General features: G+C 35.4%; 1 protein-coding gene across 1 annotated transcript in view; it reads right to left on the minus strand.

The window, feature by feature from the left end:
- Positions 1 to 25,171, minus strand: part of LOC129230391 (PH domain leucine-rich repeat-containing protein phosphatase 1-like) — a 72,989-nt gene extending 47,818 nt beyond the window's left edge. Inside the window, exons 1-2 of the mRNA XM_054864790.1 lie at positions 24,807 to 25,171; positions 30 to 303 (exon numbers count right to left, since the gene is read on the minus strand). Of these exons, the coding sequence (XP_054720765.1) occupies positions 30 to 303; positions 24,807 to 25,171 (639 nt within the window). The remainder of the gene's footprint in view (positions 1 to 29; positions 304 to 24,806) is intronic.
- Positions 25,172 to 25,301: the final 130 nt, after the last annotated feature.

Genomic DNA, 25,301 nt, shown 5'->3' on the forward strand with positions numbered 1-25,301 from the left:
CGAGGTGCAAATAGATCAAATATACTTACGGATAACAATGACAAATCAAGAAATCCAGATATTCGGTTCTTGGACAAGTTTAGTTCTTTCAACCGACCAGCAGCAGCCTCTGGTAGGGGACCTATGCCACATATATGGTTTCGATTTAAATTAAGCTTCTGCAAGCTCTGGAGAGTCCATACTGTGGTAGGAATCTCTTCTAGTCGATTGTTAGAAAGAGTCAATGTAGTCAACGAAACCAGCGATGACCAATCAAGAGGGAGACATTTCAGGCGGTTAAAGTCACAGTGAAGTCGTTTTAGCCTAGGAAAATAGGATAAAGCATTAGTCTAATACTTTATAGACGCACATATTTAGTTGCTAAAAATGCTAAAAAATACCAAAATTTAACTTGTTTGTTTCCAAGATCCGCAATGAACTTCATGCATTTTAATAAAACATATTTTTAAAAAATAAGTTAAAAATAAAATGTTTAATGTAAATAAACTTTCCAAAAATACTTTTTCTTGTTATTTAAGAATAATTTCTTTTATATACTAACTGTAAAGTTACAGGAAATATACGTAGCCAACGGTGGAAACCCTGACTTTTTCCACCGTTCATAAAATATACGAAGGAATTTGTGTGCAGTTAATCAGTGGCTACATACCTGTTTCGCGTCTAAACAATTTCTAAATTCATAAAACTCTTACTATAAATTAATCTGTTTCTATGGTTCCAAAGTCGCAGGGCAGCGAAATAAGTGAGGTAATCCTTTGACATTCTTTCTTGTAGAAATGTCTTACGCAAGCACGCATTGCCAGACAGATAGAAGAACCTTTATAAGCAAATTATTTGATAGACACTAACTACAGTGCTGGCCAAATTATTAGACTAAAGAGTTTTTTTTTTTTTTTTTGTACACTATTTATTAAAATGCTATTTATTTTACTGTTAAAGTACAGTACATACTGTACACTGATTATTACGTCATTTTAGCATAATTTAATGTTTGCAGGTGGCAGCACTGTCTGCTTTGTTTATATTCTTTGTTTATCTACCTATCAGGAACCTAATCTCAATCAGCTTAAACAGTTCACTAGTTCTTTTTATTAGTGTGTTCTGTTATATTTAAAGTTAGTTTTAGGTAATTAGTGAGTATGTGTATGTGAGTATAAATAATAGTGAGTATAAACAATTTTTACCTCCTTTTTTTAAAAGTTAAGAAATGGTGTAAACCTTGTGAAAAGTATGCCAAAAAGACTTAAAATGCTCATCAAGAACAAGGGAATGCATACTAAATATTAGATAATTTTTTCACTGTTCGTTAATGTGTCTATAGTTATGTAATCAATAAAGGATTTGCGTTTAAAATAGTCTTAGTCTAATAATTTGGCCAGCACTGCACATGTGTTAGAAAGAACAACGAAATTGGTTAGGATGAAAATGCAAAATGAACTATGTTTCATCTCTACAGACAGACGAATTAACGTGGAAAATCTGCGAATCGGCTAAAAACTGCATAAGTTCTACTGATTTATAGTAAACTTAACAATCACTTCACTTCGGTTCTTATGAGCTTTTCTACAATATCGATTATCATTTCCCAATAAAGCAGCTAAATGATGTGATTAAAAACTTTCACTTTTTACGATAGTTAAAACTTAAGAAAACATTTAGTTAATAAGTTTTCTAAGAAAATCAATTTTATTTTCGCATATTTATGTTATCAAACACCAATTTGTAATAATATGGTGACTATTATGTCCAAAACCATCAAAACTGCGAAAGTATATTCTGAACTTCAGTCTAGAACACCGGATCCTATATTTTGCTATGCGTAGCTCTAGGCGTAAGCAGGGTTTTATTCAAAGAGCGGTAATTATTGCTTCATGACAGAAGATTATTAAATGAACAAAGCATCAATTCCGTAAAATCAAAGCATCAATTTCCGAAAAAAAAACTTTTTGAATGAGGTTTCTCTGTCAAAAATTTATTTATTCATTCTTCTTTTTTTTTCTCTCTCTATCTCTCTCTCTCTCTCTCTTTTTTTTTTTTTTTTTGAGCAATCACATTGCTTATTGTTCTCAATTGACTATTTTTGGCGTCCTATGATTTTATTTTCCCTCCGTCTCCCTCTGCAGCACCACCGTCGACCGGCCCCTCCCGATGCTGCTCCTCTTGTGAGCAAAGTCTCCAGGTTGGGTACATACCCTACACACGCATACATACACACACCTACACACACACACACACACACCTACACACACACACACCCACACCTACACACACACACACCTGCACAAACACATACGCATACATACACACAAACACATACACACAACTCCCACACACTCATGCCTGCACACAGATACAAAGACACATGCGTACACACACACATACACTTCCCCAGGGGCAGCAAATAGGGAGGGCAAGAGGGGGCGGTCGCACCCCCGAATTTTTGAGCAGAATGAAAAAAAATGGTTAAATTCAATTTTTGTAAATCGCACATCAATGTTCATTTTAAAACAATCTCTCTCGTTCTCAGTAATATTTGATGAAACTCGACACATTTCCTGGCACATGCAAGTGTTTTCCGTTACTTAAAAGATAATTTAGGAATTCATGAAGCATTTTCTGGCCTTTTCAGTACAGAAAAAACTGACGAAGGACGACGGTGAGCTTTAACTAAAGAAGTAATTTTCCTATATAGGCTAACTACTTCATTTTGTGTGTCCAGTGTAATGATCTGGCCAAGATCTATAAATTTTGGGCCCCCTGCAACAAAATCCGTAGGGCTTCTCCCAGAGGCCAGCAGTGTATTTGCAACGTTAATAAGCCTGAGTGCCTGTTCCCCCAACTTTTTTTTAAATTTCTTGGGCCGTTGGCCCTTTAAGGACGAGCCCCCCCCCCCCCCCCCCCGTCACTGAGGGATCTACAGGAACGCAGATTCGGGCCTGAAACTGGAACGATGCTTTCTACAGTATCAGAGGCCCGTGCAATCAAGTGGTATGCATGATTTTCAAAAGAAAATTGCATGGTACTTTGCATTGATTGTTACGCTTATATGGTCTTCCATAGTTTCAATAGTTAAAACTATAAAGCATTTCTCAATAATTTCAAAGCAGTGATTTGACGCCTGGCAGAATTATTGCAAAACGATTCTTTAAAGATGAGAAAGCTGGTGCCATTTAGCATGAATGGCTTCGTTTAATTTGTTTATATTGTGGAAAGTTTTTGAACAGTATTTTACTCTATCAAGACATCTTCAATCCGTTACCTTTATTTTTAGACTATTCAAGCTTCAGTTCAGTTTACAATTGAAACTGTTAATGGTTTTAGTTTGGATGTTTATTTCAACTAAGTGTGCAACTTTCCAAAAAAAAAAAAACACAATTTAGAATGTGTGACAGAAATCCACATCATGTGATGAAAAGTTAAACAATGATTCAATTTTTTGTATGAAATAATTGATTTAGTTTTTAATGAAATTATCCCAAGATTTGATGATGAATATTTTTCTGTATTGTTGACTTTATATCATTTGGATTGGATGTTGAAAACGAAAAATAAAATATTTCAATGAGGCAAGAAGCATTGTTTTGTTGATAGAACCTAGATTATTCAATGAGGGAAAATGAAGCTATTCACAATTTTTAAAGTTGTCTTGGTGATTTTAAAGAGCAAGATCTGAAAAGTGTATTTTCGTGCATAACTTTGTTACCTCAATTATTTTTTAACTATACCAACCAGTTCAGTTAGTCAAGAAAGATCATTTTTACGTCTCAGGAGGTTCGAGAATTATTTTCGAGGCACATTGGGTCAATTTTTTTTTAATTTTTTTAATTTAAATCTTTAGCCGTACTGGCAAAAGAGCAAGGCCTTGGGCATTGATGGTTTAGTGCATGATTTCCTGTTCTTCTGAATTCCGAAAAGCATGCAATAAAAATTCACTAAAATGTAAAAACTGTAGTATCAAGGTGTTTTACATAAAATGAGTTAAAATTTTGTCATAAATTTTAATTCATTTTTGAATAAGTTATCATGTTTTCAAACATTATTTTTTGTTAATATTAGTCCCGTTTTATGACTACCTCTTGTTAGCCAGTGTGTGTTTTGTACCATACTGAGATAACTTATATTTAGGAAACTCGACCCCCCAAATGAAATGCTGAAATGCCGCCCCTGCACTCCCCTCCCCCATCCCCACTCACGCACGCCTAGGCCTACACATACACACTCGTGATTGCGGGAAACATAATTTAAATTCAAGATGTCAAAATTCAAATTAATTTTTTGTTGTTGTTGTTCAATATTTAGCTCATATTTCAACAGCATTTTTTCAGAAATATCTGATGCTTACAAACGCAGCTTAACTTCAATTGATTTTTTAATCACTTTATTCCCTTTCTTTCAGTTCAGTTTGTCCGTATGCATCATCTTTTTTGTACATTTTCCTATTTCCTTTTGCTCCGCCCAAAACATTTGTTTTAAAGAAAAAAATGTAAGAAAAAATAATTTTATGCAAGGGAAAACAAGAAAAAGAAAAAAAAATTAATTTGAATTTTGACATCTTGAATTCAAATTATGTTTTTCGCAATCACGAGTGTGTGTATGTAGACGTGTGTGTTTGTTTGTGGGGGGTATGTGTGTTTGTGTGTAGGGGGTATGTGTATGTGTGTGTAGGCATGTGTGTTTGTGTCTGTGTGCTGGCTAAGTGTGTGGGTAGTTGTGTGTGTGAATGTGTGTGTGGGGGGGGGTATGTGTATGTGTGTGTAGGCATATATGTTTGAGTCTGTGTGCAGGCATGAATGTATGGGTAGTTGTGTGTATGTGTTTGTGTAAGTGTGTGTAAGTGTATGTGTGTGAGTGTGTTTGTGTGCGTGTGTGTGTAGTTGTGTATGTATGCGCGTGTGTGTAGGACATGGATGCAACCCGGAGACGGCTTTCACTATCGGAGCAGCATCGTGAGGACCCGGTCGACGGTGATGGTGCGGAGGGTGGCGGTGAGAAAATAAAATGATAGGATATCAAAACAGTCAAGTGAGAACAATAAGCAATCGTGATTGCTCAAAAAAAAAAGCTTTTTTGCAAGCACGCGTTTCGAGGCAAAAAGAACCACCTCTTTCAATACGAAAGAGTTTCAAACTGATGCCAGCTCCTCGAAGCTCAAAATTGTGGCGTATTAATCGTTGCTTGTCTTTCGATGCTCAAAGATTTGTCTTATTAACGACGGCTTGTGTTTCGAAGCTTAAAGAACAAAATTGGAAGACAAGTCTTCAGTCGCCACTGGCCGGTAATAACAATTTCACTATTCGCCACTTTTTTTTTAGCGCGAAATATTTATTTTTAAAAATTTGTTGTCTTTAATGATCCTGAATACATTTAATACACTTTTGATAATTGCTTCACAAAAGTTGCCTTTCGATTTTAGTGGACCCCCCTCCCTCCCTCTTCCCCTAACTATAGCACTGCATGCTGACATCACGAGAAAATGTATGGCCAACCTTTTTGGGAAGAGTGCCTCTATCTGGAGAAAAAAAATATACGTGCTACTTTGAATTTTTTTAACATGCTGAAAAATATATAAATGAAAAAATAAGTTTTTCGGAGTAATTATGTGATTTTTACTCAAATAGCATATTTTTCTATTAAGTCTGAGTAGTCGAGAAGCTGAGTACAGGAAAAGCTCACCGATTTAGAACTTTAGACGGATTTCTAACAAAATACGGGATGCAGCTGGCATTTTGTTAAAATTAGGGCTGCGGAGTCAGAGGAAAAATTATCGACTCCGGCTCCGACGGCGACTTTGGGAATTTTGGAACCTTTGACTCCGACTCCTTTACCCAAAATCGGTCCAACTCCAACTCTGACTCCGCATACACTGGCAGAGTTGCGGACTTAGGGGGGAAATGTCCGACTCCGATCCTTGAAATTTTAAATCTGCGACTCCCTACTCCGACTCATTTACCCCAAAATCAGTCCGACTTCTCCGCAGCCCTGGTTAAAACCATGCACGGGTAGCAAAAGAAAACAAGCCTTTGGCACAAAGAGCTTTTTGGGGTGTAAGTTGTCGTAGATATTATTTGGTCTAAATCAAGAAGTTCTTCGCAATATCGAAATTATCATCGTGTGATACACAAATAAGTTCTACTGCGCTACTGCGCATTGTCTATAAATTCAGTTTTCATTCAAAATTAATTATAAGTACTTGCAATATTATAGTTCAGACAATTTTTGAGCCAACCTCCTTACCTGTGTCGTCCATGCGACGCACGCGACTGTATTCTTTATTACGAATAATAAAGCTCAAAGTCTCTCTGTCTGGATGTCCGCAGGATGTCTGTAGGATGTCTGGATCTCTGTGACACGCATAGCGCCCAGACCGTTCGGCCGATATTCATGAAATTTGGCACAAAGTTAGTTTGTGCACCTCGAAGCGATTTTTCGAAAATTCGATGTGGTTCTTTTTCTATTCCAATTTTAAGAACAAAACTATCATAAGATGGACGAGTGAATTACGAAATTATCATAACCTGGAACCGTAACATGGGCACAAGCCAATTGGCGAGATACGAAATTATCATAACGTGGAACCGTAACATAGGTACAAGACAATTGGCAAGAAAATTCACCATACATTATTTACAAATATACAGGCGAACCAAAAGACCTTTTAATTTTTCTATTACGGGCAAAGCCGTGCGAGTACCACTAGTTCTTTCTAAAACTATTATATTGACCATATTTTGACGTCATTATATTTGTAAATAAATTAATTACTTCTACGATTTTTAAGGTTTTCTTCACATATGAGTCAAATTAGAAGAGTTTGAAGAAATTCCTAAAAGGACATTATTTTCTTATTTTTTTAAATTTTTCGATTTCACGTACCACTCTTAATACTCCGCCGTGCAATTCTGTGTGCCGAAGGTTGATGAATATTTCACCCTGGTATAACTACGTTATAACGCCACTGTCGCATCCAATTCTTTCGTGGCATTATATCGCGTTTGGCGATATATTGAATTATAAAGAATAAGATTATAAATAACATAAAGACATGTGATCAAAATTAAAGCACATTCTTACTACTTTAAGTTCAAAAAGTAAAAAATTAATAAATTTCAGAGCTCCAATATTAATTATTTTATCTTACCTACTGTGTTCTGTGAAATACACTTAATATGACTTAATGTGAAATTTACTGAATATACCTGTGTTCTGGGCCAAAATATTTTTTAATTCCACTTTGACTTTCTTTTCTTTTTTTTTTTTGCTCAAAATATCTTTTTTTTTTTCTAATACGAGAAGGCTGTTAATCATTTTTCTATCAGTCGCATATTTTCTAAGAATCTTGTTTTACATTTTCTGACTTTATGTTCTCTTCTATATTCTTGCGTTCTCCTTCAGATGAATCAGAATTTGAATGAGGAATTGCTAACTTAATAATTTCCTTAAGAGTCGTATCTTTAAAAGTTGAAACTGACTTTTCGGCATTAATGTATTCATATGCTGAGGAAGATTTTGCAAAACAATCTATTTTTCGATGTTATTCTGAATCTCTCATTTCTACATTACTTTGCACTCTCTTTTTTTCACCTTCAACTAAATCCCCATATATCCAGCTATTGACAAGTTTCTGGTGTAATTTCATCCCATGAACCCATTTAGCTAAAAGTGTTGCAAAAGGTCGTGTAAAATTTAGGCCCTGGTGTAAAAAATGCAGCCGCACGTTAACAAAGCAATAGACACACTTTCCTTTCCTGTTCAACCACTGATAGTGTTTTTTGGTAGAGTAGACCACAAGTTTATTGCAAACGAACTCTTCACAGAACGTTTTTGCCTGGAAATATTTTGGAGTACTCTACCTTTGAATAACTGGGAATGCTTATTACGCTATAGATACTGAAGAGAATAGTAACAGAACTTATAATTAAATAATGGTCAGCTTACTGTAAAAATCAGTCTAATTTTTGAAAAAGTATTTTTTGAGCAAGGCATTGGTCTGCGTAATAACAAGTTGGCGTCTCAACGGACAGATTACATCAAAGTTCCTACATGGAAGATCTGGTTAAACACGCAATTATGGCGGTATAACGGGATTTTCGATTTAAAGGGTAGGCACTAAATCGGGGTTTGACTGTATACGTACGGACGTACCGAAAACAGTAGCCAAAACAATTCAAAGATGATTAAAATGAAAATTAAGGCTGAAATTTGAGTGATTTTTATGAATGCAACACTTTCTTCATTCATACAAGGAAGTAAAAAGGTGGAACCCCACCCTTCAGGTAGCTGAATCTGGAACCTGGATTACGCTACAAAAAAGACAACGACAGCAGTTTTCACCACGAATAATGACATTCTATATTTAGTATAAAACCAAATAAGTAAACTTATTGGTTTTGTTTACAATCATATAAAAAACCCATCTCCTTAAAATAGACTTATTTGGAGGAAAGGAGCGACTCCACCAATGTTCGAAAGCAGGAATTGCTGACGATAAACAATAGAGAGACCGGCAGCTCACGAGTTGGAGAAGAATCATTATTTCTAAATGGAACGGATTAGTACCATCCCTGGAATAATGCCCTCGCGTGACGTTTCATTGTTCTTTTATCTCCTGATCTCAGAGGGCGAATCCAATATGAGAGTTATTAAGGTCAATAGCACATAATACCACTTCTTGTTGCAGCTTCTGCCTTGAGGTTTGCAGAGAGTGAAGACAGTAGACGAGATCAGAGGTGTGTCTTCTTTTGTGAGGAAAGTACAAAAGAAACATGTGGTTTCTCCTCTCTATCAAATTCCTGGTGGTCCATCAAGTAGTGTAATGTTTAAAGGAAAGTTACGTTTCAGAAACAATGAACAAATGTATTAAGTGTTAAAGCCAAGCCATCCTGCACGATACATGTGAAACATTGTCTGGAACGTGAGTCCCTGTGTGACAAGAATATACGAAAAGAGAAAAAACTTCTCCTAGTTTACAAAATATCAAGAATCAAAGGAAGCCATATTACACGATGCAAATGAAACATTATCTGCAACGCGAGTTCGTAAGTTATTAATGGGTAACAACGAATAATAACAAAAGTCTTCTGCTACTTTATTAAGTATTCCGGAAAAATGTATGTGCCATTTAAAATAAATGAAACTTCTAACAACTGATTTAATGGAAACCGAAATTCATTTCAGATGGTATCCAATAATCTTTTGATGGGGCGCATTTCAATAGTGCAATTGGTTTAGTAGTGGACATATTTATAAGACAACTATCTAATTTTACAAATAGTGAAAGAAAATATTCAGAGCTTTAAAATGTTTTATCAAATACGTTAAAAACATAAATTTATTCTGTTATCACACGTAATTGTTTAACAGAAATTGTACTTTAATAGAGTTTAATAAAAAAAATTAAATACCATGGACAAAATTATAAGACACTCTAACATTTTAATTAAATTATCCGCTTTTTTTCGAAAATAATGTGCAATATGCAAATCGTCTGCACGTTGTTATGACATCAGAACCAATTTCACGCATTTACAAACATGCCACGAAATGCAGAATTAAAATAAAAGAGAAATTCGCAAAATTTGGTGATTAAATGGAAGGGGTGCTTCAATTAGTAATATTTTAAAAGTTTTTAAATGATCAAGATGCACAATTAGAAATGTTTTGAAAAGAGGAATTAATGGATCAATGATTAAAGATCTGGACGTACTCCTTGTTTGTCCTCAAGAGACAGACGCCGTGTGCTTTCGCTCGCTACACAGAATAAAATGACCACTACAGGCCATGGGCACCCATATGCAAAATTTTAAGGGGGGGGGGGCTCAGATATTTTCCTCATTGTTTAGCAGGATATTTTCCCCATAGACACCGATTTCAGTACGGATTAGAGTTATTAAAGTTTGACACTTTTAATAAATTATTCATTAATGGTTGGAAATTTTTTTTTACATTTTTGCAAAGAAAAAAGTACTAAAAACAAGGAAGTTCTAATTTTTAAGGGGGGGGGGGGGCTTGAGCCCCCTTTGCCCTCCTATATGGGCTCATTTGCTACAGGCATTTAAAACGCTTTGAAACGGAATTGTTTAAGGCGAACCATTCGCAGAGTGTTCCATAATGCTTCCTATGTAAAGTATTAAAAAAATGAAGAAAAAACTACCGTTTCTAAGCCGGCACAAAATGGACTAACAAAACTTCGCTAAACAAACTATGGCCTGGACCTCTAAATGGAACTCTGTGTTCTTTTCTGATGAAAAAAAAAGTTTAACCTGGATGGTCCTGATTTGTTTCAATATTATTTGCATGATTTACGGAAGTCTCCTCATGTACTAATGAGTCGCCAAATGGGTGGAGGCTCAGCAATGGTTTGAGCTGGTTTTACGGCTCAAAGGAAAATGGATATTGTTTATGTGCGTTCAAGAATGCCTTTCTGAAAGTATAAGAAGTTTCTTAAAGATCAACTAGCCATATACGGTGAACTTCGTGTGGCAGAAACTACACTTTCAGCACGATAAAAGCGCTGATTCATGCTTCACACGAAACAAAAAAAAAAAAGGCTTTCAGAGCAAAGTATCTATGTTCTCCCGTAGAGGATCTTAGTTCGTGCAGTTTACCAGAATGGTAGTCAGTTTATATGTGTCGAAGACCAAAAGAATGCTATGAAATGTGCTTGTGAAGAACTGTCTTGTGATATTTTGTTAGAATTGATAGATATGATGCCGAATTGCATCTTTCATGTTATAAAAAACAATGGCGGCTGAACTAAATATTGAATAACCATGTTAGAGGTTTTTTTTTTTTTTTATAAAGACCTTTAGTGTCTGCTAACCATGTTAACCACTGTATTTAGAAAAAACGGTTGGTGTCTTATAATTTTGTCCATCATGTTTTTAAGTTTTTTAATTAAATTGCAGGAAAACATCATAATTATAAAATAACTATATATGATAATAGAATAAATTGATGTTTTTGACGTATTTGATAAAACACTTTCAAACTCTGAATCTTTTTTGTCACTATCTGTCAAATTAGATGGGTTCTTATAATTATGTCCACCACTGTACAACTAGATTGGTTATAGGATGTTTATGTCCCCAAAATATAAAATCTATAACTCAAAAAAAAGGGGGGGGGGAGGTTACTTTGATTCTTGAAAGGCGGGAAATACTTTACTCCACTAGTTCTTTAGAACATTTCCTTGAAATTAGGTTAATTTTCCATTTTATTTCACAAATTCATTTTTCTTTTAATTTCTTCCATTAAACAGCCATAAAAATCTCTTTTATACCATGAAACTTTAAAATAAACGAAGGTTATAAGATTCCCCATGTTGCATTAAATCAATCTGCACTAATGTAATCAATTTACATTAAAACTTAAAAGTTTTACTTTCGTCAAATTAATTTTTCCGCTCCAAATTATAAATTTCGTTACTCCAAAACTGATACAAATCAAAATTTACTAGTTTCCACTCTCTTTTTACACCAAATTTATGAGTCAGAATTTCGAATTTTCTATTTGCAGAAGATGTGAACAGTTTCTACCATTTGCGATTTGCTTTAATTCCTTTTGAAACTCTTCAATTGCTTTCTCCTTTTCTTTTAACAAAATACAAGGATATTTTGCTTTTGTTTTTCGGGTGTGAACTTACATATTTTTAACTCAATTCTTTTGAATTAAATTGTAAAAAGAAATCATGAGCTTGTTTTTATAAATGTTTATACAAAAGTTTTGAAATTTGAATAAAAATGTAATGCGTGTTTTTTTTTGAGCAATCACGATTGCTTATTGTTCTCATTTGACTGTTTTGATGTGCTATCATTTTATTTTCCCACCAGCACCCTCCGCCAGCACCAACGTCGCGTCGGCCGGCCTCACGATGCTGCTCCTCTTGCGAAAACCGTCTCCAGGTTGCGTCCATATCCTACACGCATACATACACACACACATACACACACTCATGCCTGCGCACAGACACAAACACACACTCCTACACACACATACACACATTCATGCCTGCACACAGACACAAACACATATGCTACATACACATACACACGAACGCCTACACACACACGCGCGCGCACACACATCACTGCATACACAACACACACATATGCATATATACACACACCCACACACATGCATACATACACACACACGCCTACACACATACACACACTCATGCCTGCACACAGACACAAACACTTATGCCTACATACACACACACGAACGCCTACACACACGCGCGCGTATACACACAGCACTACATACACAACACGCACACACATGCATACATACACACACACGCACCCACACATGTGCGCCTACACAAACACACTCGCGCATTCATACACACACACGCTCGTGATTGCGAAAAACATAATTTGAATTCCAGATGCCAAAAATTCAAATTAATATGTTTTATTTTTTTTTTGGGGGGGGGGGGGAATAATATAAATTAACATAATACGCATATGTTATAAATAATCAAGAGCTCATTCACATCAAACATTTTCATTTTTTTCAAATGAAAACAGCATGTGCGAGTTTCAGGGTTACAAATAACCCTTTTTTCCAATGCGTACAGATTTGTGCTCCTAAACGAAATTCATCTGAGTAAAACGCAAAACTCACATATCTTTATACATTAATGAAAAGGTTTCTTCTACCCCAAACATGTTCACGTAATTTTGATTTCATAGTTTGCTGCATAAAAATTGTTTTCTAACATTTATTTTTATCATAAAAGTAGACGTTTTCTTGTGTACTTACTAGAAGAAGCAGAATATATTGCTTGTAACAAGAGGAAGTACTTTCGACACATCGAAAGTAAAAAATGCAAAACGACCCTCTGAATCCAAATATGACCACAGTTTCCCCCCGTCGCATCCCCTTTTAGGAAATGGCGCCCCCTCCCCTTTTTATTTTATTGTTCGACAGTTTTATAGTCATTATTTTTATTTGGAGGGAAAGGGAGCGTTATATTATCCCTTAACACCCTTTTGATAGGTTAGAGAGGTGAAAGGTTCAAAAGGATGAACATTTAGAGCACCGTTGGGAGACTTATGAGGGGTATTTCCCCCTAAAATATTTTAAAAACATCATTAAAACCTGTCTTTTTTTCCAAGGATTTTGTTTTACAATTTATCCATTTATTTTTCGGCAGTAAACCAGAGTATAGGACTCACTGCTATAAGCCCTAAATCTAAAAAATGTTTCACGATGTAAACAATATTTTTTAGAATATTGGAAGCATCGCATTTTGCATAATCGTATCGCAGATTTTCAGTAAAGAACCTTTTCGTGTTATTCAACTTTCATTCCCAAATATAATTATGATTAAAAATTAACTTTAGTATTCTTATATTATAGCATTAGTGTATATTTATATTTCTGGGGATGCACTTTCCCCGCTGTTTTTCACTATATCAAGAAGCGATGCAATGGGGAATATACAATGAAAAAAAAAGAAGTAAATATGCAAAGAAAAAAAGAAAGAGTTTTCAGGAAGTCATTCACCTGACCATCAAGTGGGCCACAGTAAAGATGAAAAACAATGGGCGCGGCTGTTTACATGTGGGTATACTGCCCGTTTGTGAAACAGCTTCCAATTGGATGAAATTACTAACCTCAGTATATGATGCAGCTGCTAATATAAGGAATCAAAAACTTCATAACCAGTATAATAACTTCTGATATCATAATGGTTTCACGATTGTGAATGATACTACTTAATAACTGAAGCAAAGAAAAAAAAATGATTGGATATATTTTTATCCTTGAGGCGAAATAAAAAATTCCAACCGAAAATACGATGGAAGGGTGTCCTCACTTCTTTTGTTCTCTTTTTATACGGTAACATGGGCAGTAAAACCTTTCCTAACGGACAATCCTGAAATGTGAACACCTCTCTTATACGAACAAGTGATTCCCTGCCAGTAGGGGCGCCCCGATGGAAGGTCACGGGAAGTCAATGTGACCTCACAAAAATTTCCTTATTCGGCAAATTTTGGCTGACGATTCGGTAAAACTATCTTCATTGGGCAAAATTTGAAGTTTTATTCGGCAAAATTTGAAGTTCCATAAGGCAAGACGATCATCGTTAGTCGAAATTTGGAGTTCCATTCGGCAAAATCATTCTCATTCGGCGAAATTTGGAGTTGAATTCGGCAAAATTGTCATTATTCAACAAAACATGGAGTTCCATTTGGCAAATTGGGAATTTCTGCCCTCCCAAAAATTGAAGTTCGAGATGCCCCTACCTGACCATAAATCATTGGGTGTCTTGTCGTTAGCGTAAACTGCTTCAGCACAAAGGTAAAATACTGTGGGTTTGGAAGTTATGTTTTGTACCTAAGGTGATTATTTATTTATTTATTTATTTCATCAAAACGGGACATTTAAAAAATTTAGGCATTTGTAAGTGTGTTTCAAAAACACGTATCTTGTGAGATACGTACGTATCCTTACACATGGACGTGGACACAATTTTGAGAAATTTCGCTTTGTAGAAAAGGGGTATATGAATACGACCTTTTGAAAATCATACTCTTATTTTAGGCACTTGTAATTACCCTTTAAACTAGAATTAACTATTCTTCAATTATATTATACCCAGGGGTGCCCACAGAGGGGGATTATGGCGCAAGTTGATCCATCAGAATTTAAGGGGGGGGGGGGTAATTTTTTAATTTTTTAAAATTTATTTATTTAAATTTATTTATTAATCTAAATTATTTATTTTATTTTACTTTGTTTCTATTTTATTTATTTATTTAGTTTGTTTGTGTGTGTATGTCATTGGCGAAACACAGAACTTTTCGAATAAAATAATAATAATTAAAAACAAATAAATAACTAATTAATATTTTTAAAAAATAAAAAAAAAATATTTTTAAAAAATAAATAAAAAAAGAAAGATAAAAAATAAAAAAGGAAAGAAGGTTGAGAAAATGGGGGGGGGGATTTGCGCCTTTGAACTTGGGGGGGATGGACACCCCTGCTATACTGCACATAAAGAACTGAATGTACACTGTATTTTTAAAAATGCTGCATTATTCAACATAAAATACTGTTAGGATGCACAAAAAATTTCTTTAATTATACGAAACCTCCTCTTCCCTTCTTCACCAGTTTTAAATGAAGTACAGTCGACTCCCGCTACAACGCGATCCGACTTACGCGAAATGGCTATAACGCGAATTTTTCACGAGCAACGAATTTTAGAGCTAACGCGAATTTTTTGCCCACAACATGAGTTTTTTTAGAAGGAAGTATCAGCTTCGTTATTGGCTACTAAATATTGATTTCGTGAATGTTATTACGTCCCTTTGAGCATCACTGACAGCCAAAGTTCCCAAGCCAAACTAGTCTAGTGCATTAAATAACCATAATGGCACCTTAGTGTCACCTTCATTTAAAGTTTGAAAATGTGAAGAAAAAGAAAGTTTCTGATAATTTTTTTTTAAAAAGGCTAAGATTCTCGATATGCTCGAACAATTACAAAACGTCGAAGGTATACGACAATAAGAATACGACAGTAAGTATACGACAGGGTACGAAGGTATACGACAATAAGTATGAGTGAATCTTCCATATGTACAATTAAAAGTCAAAACAAAAAGATGTCCATAAAAGTTTAGAACTTAGTTTCAATATTGAAGCTTGCAGAGCAGTCTAGCAAAGTAAAAATTATGAAAATAGAAGCTACGCGCGCTTTTGCATTTTGGATTAATAAAAAGATCAGGTACAGGAGATGTTAGCTACAAATTGAACCGTTTTAAATAAAAGGTGAAGCGTATTTAAAAATGTATTAGATAAGAATAACGATCTGATCTTGGAGCATAAATCATCACTAGTATCCTCATTTTTTAACTCTTAAATATTGCTACTGTATCTACTGTACAGTACTATTTTGTGCATCATTTTAATTTTACTGCATGCAGTACGTACCGGGTTGTTTTATTTTATATCTTTTATTCCCATTGATCATTCATTTTGTGCATCTTAAGTATTTCATGTTGAATAACAGTTTTTTTTTTTTTAAATATAGTAAAAGTTCAGTTCATTATGGAAGAAACTAATGGTTAAGGAATGCTTTAGAGCAGTTTGAGGGGTGTTTATAAGTGCCTTAAAGTATTTCGTATGCTTTAAAAAATTGTATGCATATATTTTTCCACAACGCGAAATTTCAACTTACGCGAGGAGTCTTGGAACGCATCCCTCTGTAGTGCGCTTAGGTGGCCTTATATTTAATTAACTTTCACATTTGGAATGAAGAAAATGAATGGAAAATACGGAGAACTTCCGCCTTCACGGATGCTAAGGGGATGAAAGTCCATTCACGAAAGAAATATTTTGTAACCCATAACGAGGCTGATACTAACCAGGGTTGCGGAGCCGGAAGGAAAATAGTCGATTCCGACTCCGAGATTCTGAAACGCCTGACTCCGACTCCGGATTTTTTTTTAAATTGTATTTTTTCAATCCCTCCCCCCTCCCCCCTTCTTTGGAAGGGGGAAACCTCTAAACAAAGATTGAAATATTCATTTTTTTTAATGAAAATTTCGCATTTTGTATTATAATGTAAACCTAAGATGCGTACAACGTTAGAAATTCATTTTAAAAATCAAATTTTCCAATAGATAAGAGTTTAAAAGTGAGATGAATTAAAAATACCATTGTTTTTCAAAAATTTAAAAAGAGTACTTGTAATTTGCTTCCTTTAATGTTTAGCAAATACATATTGATCAAATACTTTTTGAAAGCTGCAACTTGAAAGAAAAAAAGTTTTTTCTCTCTAAGTTCTAGAGAATTAGGTGGTTTGCCCCGGGGGACACCCATCTGTAGGTGATACCCCTAGTTAATTTCATCAAAGTTTATAAAAAAATATAAATACTTTAATTCTGAAAATTTTCCCGAATATATCTTAAATTATATTCCATCAATAAAATTTCAACGAAAGTATAGGGCACTCACTACATTGCGGGGAGAGGCCGGGTACATATACGTTAGGAGCAAATTTTACACAAAATGCGTCGGTATACAGCTTTGTACGAATAGCTTTTACTATACCAATATTTCTTCTTTGCTAAATTTTCTTCTGGATTCGTACTTTCGCGCCAGAACTCATTTGAATTTGTCGAACACTCTCAGAAATTTCCCCGTGAGGTACGGGCCTCGACTTACTAAATGGTTATATTCCTTTTACTATTTTATAATTAGGGGACGGCTACTGAAAGTTCGGTAAACTTTCAAGCCAGTTGATTGCCATAATGGCAGTTATTTTCTCATTAGTAGCTTTTTATACATGTTATCGAATCAATTAGTAGTTAGTTTTTAAAAAATGTAAGGACAATCAGTGAAAATGAAAGAAATAAAGAAGCCCGGAGTCGGAGTCGGCATGTTTTCTAACGATTCCGGCTCCTTTACCCCAAAATCAGCCCGACTCCGACTCCACAGTCCTGATACTAACGCCCCGTGTTTCTTTTTGAAAAACTCTGGCGTTGTGGGAAAGGAATTCGTGTTAGCTCTGAGACACGTTACTCGTGAAAATTTTGAATTTTTCTATTTCGCGTAGTTTAATTCGAGTTGTAGTAAATTTTATTGGTAGAACGCTGATTGCTGAAACTATTTCAGGAGCAGAAACTAAAATTCTTGAATAAAATAATCAAGTTTTGTTATCAAGGTTGTCAGTTTGATCGCCAGGGTGCTTATTCCAAGCTCGAAATTCACCTTGCGAGATTAGTTCTGATCGTCTCACTAGATGGCGCTTTAAGGAAAATCGCAGTCTCGCAGTATAAATCTCGCAAGTTCGTATTCTAAGCTCCAAAAGAAGGGGAAAAAGTGACTTTTCGCGCCTTTACTTGCGAGCGAAATCTCGACTGCCGCGAAGTAGGTGAGATTGTGCGATTTTTGTGATACAATTATGGGAGTTTGTTTTTCTGAAAGGTATTGGATCGAGGAAAACGAATTTGGATTATGCCAATTTTGGAAATGGTTCAGGAAGGGGGAGGGGGGTTAAAACTGCCCCGGGGGGGGGCAAGTGGTTTTCTATTCAATTTGTGATACAATTGCGGGAGTAAGTTTTCTGACAGGTATTTATTGGCAGGAGGATAACAAATAAGGAATTAGGATTTTGCCGGCGCCGAAAATGCTGAAGGGGGCAAGGGGGGTCGTAACTGTACAGGGGGAGTGGTTTTCCGTTCCATTTTCGTGACGCAAAAACGGGAGTTAGTTTTCCGCTTGCCAATACATTTCAGAAAAACTAATTTGAATGTTGCGAACACCGAACATGGTGCAGAGGGGGGGGGGGGTGCAAATGGTTTTTAGTGGGATTTTTTTGATAAAATTACGGGAGTTGGTTTTTCTGAAAGGTATTGGCACGAGGAAAACGAATTAGGATATTGCCAACCCTGAAAATGGTGCAGGGAAAAGGGGGGGGGGGGTCATATAATTGCACTGAGGGGCAAGTGGTTTTCCGTTCAATTTTTGTGACACTAAAACGGGAGTTTTACAAAAACATTTTGCAGGGAAGAAGGGGTGGGGGGGGGGGCAAAGTGGTTTTCGGCGAAATTTTCGTAATAAAACTACGGGAGTTGGTTTTTCTAAAAGGAATGGTATTGGTACGAAGAAAACGAATTAGGATGGGGCCAACCCCAAAAATGGTGCAGGGGGGTAGAGAGGGGGGGGAGAGTTATAACTGCAAACATAAAATAGGTATATATGCAACATTTCTCGCTTTACAACAAATTTTCAATGCTTAAAAGACTTAAACCCACTTTCACAACATTATATTACACAAATATCCGAATTAAATTGCAGACACGTGTTTTGGAGACATTAAGAGCTCCTTTTTCAATGCAAAAGATGTCAGTTTATGAATAAAAATGCATTCTCGGCTAAGGTTGTTTATTTCCCTGGATTTCATTTTCTTTTAACCAAATCCATCACTTAGGAAATACGTTGGGTGGGGGGGGGGGGGATCGGGGACTTCCATTTTCAAGAAATAATGCATTTGAAAAAATTAAGGAGCGATGAATTTTCTACTCCCCTTTATTGGTTTTGACCGCTTGACGGCCTGCACAAATGCGTCTATGCGTCTAGGGCAAATTATATAAAAAGCGTTCATAATTTTTATTTGTCTTTTGTACATTATCCCACTTAAAATTTAGTTGTTTCACAAAAGTACTATTTGTTTCTGAAAATTGTATGAATTTGAAGTTTACACAGAATATACAATCCCCCTTTTTTTTGCGTTTAAGGGGGGGGGGGGGGCGGTGACATTACAAATTACCGCCCCGTCTGTCACCCATGCTAGGTACACCACTGACGAATGTAATTTTTTTTCTGTCTTCTTTTGCTGTAAAATCCTCCTCCCCCTTTTTTCCCCTAAATTCTTTATTTGTTACCTACTGTCATTATTCAATTTCAATTGAATTTAATTTGTAAGAATTTTTCTTTTCTTTATTGAAATTTGATATTGATTAACTAATTACAAAAAAGTACAAAGCCTGGTAATTTCTGGGAAATTGTTTCCAAAATTTGATTTTCCATTTCGCCCCGATTGCTCCTTTTTCCATTTCTTCTTCAATTTAGAATCTTTCCTTTGGGTTGAACGTTTAAAGTTCTTTATCAGCTGAAGTGAAACGATGATTAAAAAATATTACTCCCTTTATGAATATTTTTCAATATACATTTACAGAAGCAGAGTATTTATTCATTTTAAACTGCTCTTATAACCAAGATTGCTGTTTTGACTTTTTAATCTTGAAGATAAAGATGAAATTATGTAATCATAGTTACAAGTTGCTTGTTTTGAAAAGGAAATCTAAAAAAGTACTGTTTTGAAGATATCTTAAGATTGGGTCTTGAAAACCATACCTAGAAAAAATGGATAAATAAATAAGGAATAATGAAGAAATAAAACTTTTTATTTAAGCATATGCTTATTAAATTATAATTTTAAAGAAAAAGAGAAAAAAACTGGAATATGTCTTTGATACTGAGATTGTTGCTATAATTACAAGTTACAACTGAGCGGGGGGAAAGGTTGGTTTTTACATTACCAATCCTAATATGGAAGATTGTATACTCTGTTATGACTGCTCTCATCCCCAAAAGCTCAATTAGCCCAACAAACCTTTTACATGTTGCAGGGGTGCCCCTCCCCCCAAATATCGCAAAGACTCCCCCCTACAAAAGCAAGAGCCCCCCCCCAATAAACAAATACCCCTCAAAACACCACCACCATCCCCTAAAAACTTCAATAGCGCAGTCAGCGCCATAACCTAGCCCCCCCCCTGCATTTTAGTGTTTTATATTCAATTTGAATTACCAGATTTTTTCATCAAGACTTTTGGATGCAGCTAAACCTTTCGCATTCGACACGAGACACGATAACAACATAATATACAATCCCCGATTACGGACTATTAATATTTCTTCGTCTGCATTTATGACAGTTAGGATTTTTTTTTTTTTTTTTTTTTTGATATCATGATTTTTTCTAAAGTTATTATTATTATCATTATTTGGATTATAGTTTCTCGGGAAAAATATATTTCATACAAGACGTTCTTACTATTATAGATGGTTTTATATTATAAATCAACAAAATGTACGGTTATTTTTTTTTTCTCATATATGTATTGGCTTTTTTCCCCTCTTCAATTTTTGTTTTAGACACTGTAATACTGAAATACTCGTATGCATAAAATATGACTTACCTTTAGCCCTCGGATCATTTTTCCTTTGTGTACTATTTTGTAAAATTTTCGGTGAATTTATTTTTATGAATTCTGGATTTGCTTCTAGAAAATCTAAAATTATTTCGATGTGATTCTTTGCAACGTAAAACGTAATCTTTGAAGTATGAGCCATTAGCGTGCCAATCGTCAAAATTCGCGCCTTATCTTGCACGGATGGAGCAAAACAAAAAGTATCTGCGCCTAAAGACCATTGGTTGGAAGAAGTCACGTGCCTCCTCCCCTCCCCCCGCGCCGCTAAAACCGGCGAAAAACTCTTCCTCCCCCATCGCGGCTGGAACTTGGACTCGTCGCCACATCGTGATAAGAATTTTTTTATCTCAGAATTCCATTTTGCGAGATTTCTCGTCACGTGATCGGCTCTGACGTAACGTTTCGAACTCGAAGGTAGAAAATGCTTGGAATGACCTCCCAGACCCCCTCTTCCCATAAAACTTGTCAAATTTATAGTGGGGCTTGATTACGGACTACTTGAGAGGCCCGATTTCCAGACGGGCCACTCAAGGGACGGGCACCTAGTTTCCGACTAGGCTGACATGGAATCTCGTCGGGCCTGGCTCCTCACCACTGGCAAATGATGCACATTTGACAGAAACTACTGGCCTCAATAAAATATTTTAAAGGGGCGGGAAAAGGAGTTCCGATTCGTTCGCACTGTCGTGGTATTTATTTTGCGAGGTTTAATTAGTTTAATGCAAAACATCACTTTAATCATAAAATCTAACCTGCCCCCATTAACTCTTTTTGTTGAAGCTTTTTTCAGTTTGAAAACCTTTTTAAAATCTCATTTTAAAACACAATTTTCCATTCATTAGAAAGACAAAAAAGAAAAAAAAGCCTTCAACACAACACAATCTCGGAAAAAGATACAACACAAAAAGAAAATACTACTCTTAAGCGTTCATCTAAACTGGGTCAATTAGAAAAGCGAGAACCCAAACATAAGAGAAACTGGTCAACAAACTCAGACTAGGTTAAGGGTAATTAATGTAACACGCAAGATCATTCAACGAACTGAACACAACAGAAAACAGACATTTAGAAACATCGTTTGTTTTCATTAGCAAGTTCAAGTCGCGTAGATTAGTATCGGTTCATTTAAAATCATCTCATCCAATTAGAGGCTTTCAAGGACAATCAAGGTCACCATGCCATGTGCTTCCAGATGTTTGAATCAAAATTTGAAAAGGAATGAATCAAAGCTGCACCGCTAATCGAAGAAGAAAAAAGAACAATCTCATTGTTTCGGCAACCGTTTGTACACATAATAAAGTGGTATTAAAGGCTTCCTAATTAAAAGTTCAAGAATTTTGTAAAGGAAAAGGCTATGAAAATTACAGTGAAACCCCGATTTTACGTTTCTGAAAGGACTGGATTACAAAAACGTAAAATACGGGAAATACACAGCAGCAAAACTGATGATGAGACCCGATGAAAAGAGGTTAAATGCGGGAAAAACGTAGATTTGTGGGACGTAAAATCGGAATTTCACTGTAGTTGTTGCTTTGTATATTTACGCTCTTTTTAGAAAAATGGAATCTGTTTATTTCTTGTTTAGCCTACTCTCTTGTAAAGGGAAAAATCAAAACTTGGAGAGTACGTTTAACGAACAATGAAAATATCACTAAAACCTAAAAGTAAATAAATAAATATTAATAAATAGAAAATTGGAAAGTAAGGTTGTGAGAAGGGGAATCGTGCGTCTGTAGGTACGAGCAATACGATTAGCAAAATAACTGAATTAATCAAAAGAGTTATTAGATATTTTTTCAATTATAAAAATGATGATTTTGCTTTGGAAGAATACTATTAAAAAGAAATTAAAAAATTAAAAAAAAAACTTGTTTGCTTTGCGATTTCTACGGATTAAAATGTCCTAAAGTAAAAGAAAAGAAAGAGGAAAGAAAGAATGAAAGAAAGAAAAAGAAAAAAAAAGGAAAAGAAACGACCTTGACGCTTCTTAGTGTAAAATAATTTTTACAAAACAGGATCATCTCATCTCCAGGTAAAGCGCAATGTTAAAACTATAAACTGATTCAGGTTAAGAAATTTAGAGCAGAATTTTGAATTTCGCACGCTAAGATCTGGCAAAACAAAAATAACTTTTATTGCATTGAGCTAGATAATAGTTAACGGTTTTCCCCCAGATTCGCAAATATTTCAAATTTCCTCCCCCCTTAAATATATTAAAAGGTATAGTTGAAATGTAAAAAAAGGGGGAAGGAAATTTCGTGTCGGCGAAACTGGGGGGACACCAGTTAAACATTTGAGCCAGGGTGGCGTCGCTTGATTTCACCATTTTTTTCCAGCCAATTCTTTAAAACAAGTTGGCTAATATATATGTATTAAAAAAAAATGGTAGTCTCAAAAGAAGCCACCGTCTCCCAAAGGGATAACACGTAATAGTTAATACACAACAAAAACTCTTTTCAAAACGCAGCATTAACTCCACGAGAAAGAAAAACAAAATAAAATAAAATAAGTCTTGTGTGTGAGAGATTATAATCTTTTTAAATGATGGATAAAATCAAGGGCACTTTCGGAGAAGTAAAGCTTAACGATTTTCGTAGAAACCTACCCTTATCAAGTAGTTGAGAAAACAATGAAATTTCAATGATGCGTGAATTTTGAGGAATGGATAAAAGCAATGAAATTTTCAAATGTGCGTATGTTTGATTTTCTGAACAAAAAACAGTAAGATTTCAAAGTGAGTATTTTTTTTAATTGATTGACTAAAAGTAATGTAATTTTTTTAAAAAATAGGTAATTTGGGTTAAATGCAACAATACTGATAAAAAAGAATATTTTTGTTACGGATAAAAGCAATGAGGGATCTTTCAAAAGAACTTCTTGAATTTTAAGGTCATTCTTCCTCAAAGTCCGCAACTCTATCCATGCTTGCGGAGTGGAACAAATTTTTAGGTACAGGAGTCGGAGTCGAAGGCTCTCAAATTCCCAGAGCCGGAGACGGTTCATCTGCATCCGTGCTGTTAACGCCCCTGCTTATGCCCATGTTTAACTACTTATTCCTCAATTTATTCTATAAATAGATTTTTTTTTTGCATTCACATACCGCTGACAGTACATTTTCTTCTGCCCTTGAATTTGTAAAAACTTTACTCGGATTATTGCGAGAAATTACGCAATTAGAATTCCGAAAAAGCAATTAGAATTGTTTCTGTTTTATAAACAGACAATGCTCGGCGAGGAGAACAATTGACGCAACAGTCATTAGTTACAGCAGAATATGAAAGACAATGTACTTTATGTTTCAGAAGTAATTACATTGAATTCATCATAAAATGTTAAGGAAAGTACACACTTTTGTATAACAATAAAACTTCCATTGATACACAGTGGAGCTCTTGTGGGCAACTCAAACTTTGAAGATATCATGTATAATTATGGAACAGTTGTTTAGTAGAAATTAAGTTTAACATGTTTTTGAAAATGGTTTTGGAAATATGAAATGTGTCGCAGACCAAAATGTAGTTTTTAGGGAGAAATCAATAATATTATGTTAGGGGTCGTCCACAAATGATGTCACACTTTGGGGGACGGTTCAGAAAATTGTGATAAAGAGGAGTGGGTAACGGGAAGTATGACATCAGGGGTGCCCCGATGGGAGGTCACGGGAAGTCACTGTGCCCTTCCAAAAATGTCCTTATTGGGCAAACTTTGTCAGATGATTCGGCAAAACTATCATCATTCGGCAAACTTTCTCTGACGATTCGGAGAAATTATCAGCATTCCGAAAAATCCTCAGTTCCATTCGGCAAACTGAGTTTCCGCACTTCCGAAAATTTAACTTCGGAACGTCTCTGTGTGACATTACACAATTTGTTTGAAATAAAAGCATTTTTTTTGTATAAATATCTTTTGTATGTAATATAACGTGACATGAAACAAGTTGTGGTAAGGTGAAGTGTGACACTTTGGGAAAAAGGGGGTGGAGGGGAGCCTCCTATGTAGAAAAAAATATGACATCAGTTATGGGCAACCCCTTACAGAACCGTAAAATGTATCATTTGAATACGGGAAACTTACCTATGCAAATTTGTCACCCCATCTGGTAGGTAATCCAACTCATTCGCAGATAAGCATAATACTTCTAAAAATGGGAAAATGCTGAAGTCCAACGGAATATTTTTCAACTCATTAGCTGACAAATTCAGTCTAATTAAGTTCCTCAGATCGGATAAATCACAAATGCTGTTGTCGTCCAAACAGTTGTTGGACAAGTCCAAAATTTTCAGCGCAACGTTTTTCCGAATATGTTCGGGGACACGTTTAAGTTCCCGTCCAGACAGTTTGCTCTCATTCTGAATATTTTGACCACGGTTGATGCTTTGCGACAATGTGACACTGTCCCCTACTGTCCTGGGACCACCACCGTTGAAGACAATTGTCATACTTGAACTGTGGAGACTTTCAAATGAATGTCACCAGTCACACACGAATTGCCTTGTCTCGCTTTTTGGACGAGCATGTTATTGTACACAGAAATCCTCACTCTTGACTTGTGTTTTCATGGCTGAAACA

The sequence above is a fragment of the Uloborus diversus genome, chromosome 9 (genome assembly GCF_026930045.1).
Source record: "Uloborus diversus isolate 005 chromosome 9, Udiv.v.3.1, whole genome shotgun sequence".
Taxonomy (NCBI): Eukaryota; Metazoa; Arthropoda; class Arachnida; order Araneae; family Uloboridae; genus Uloborus; species Uloborus diversus.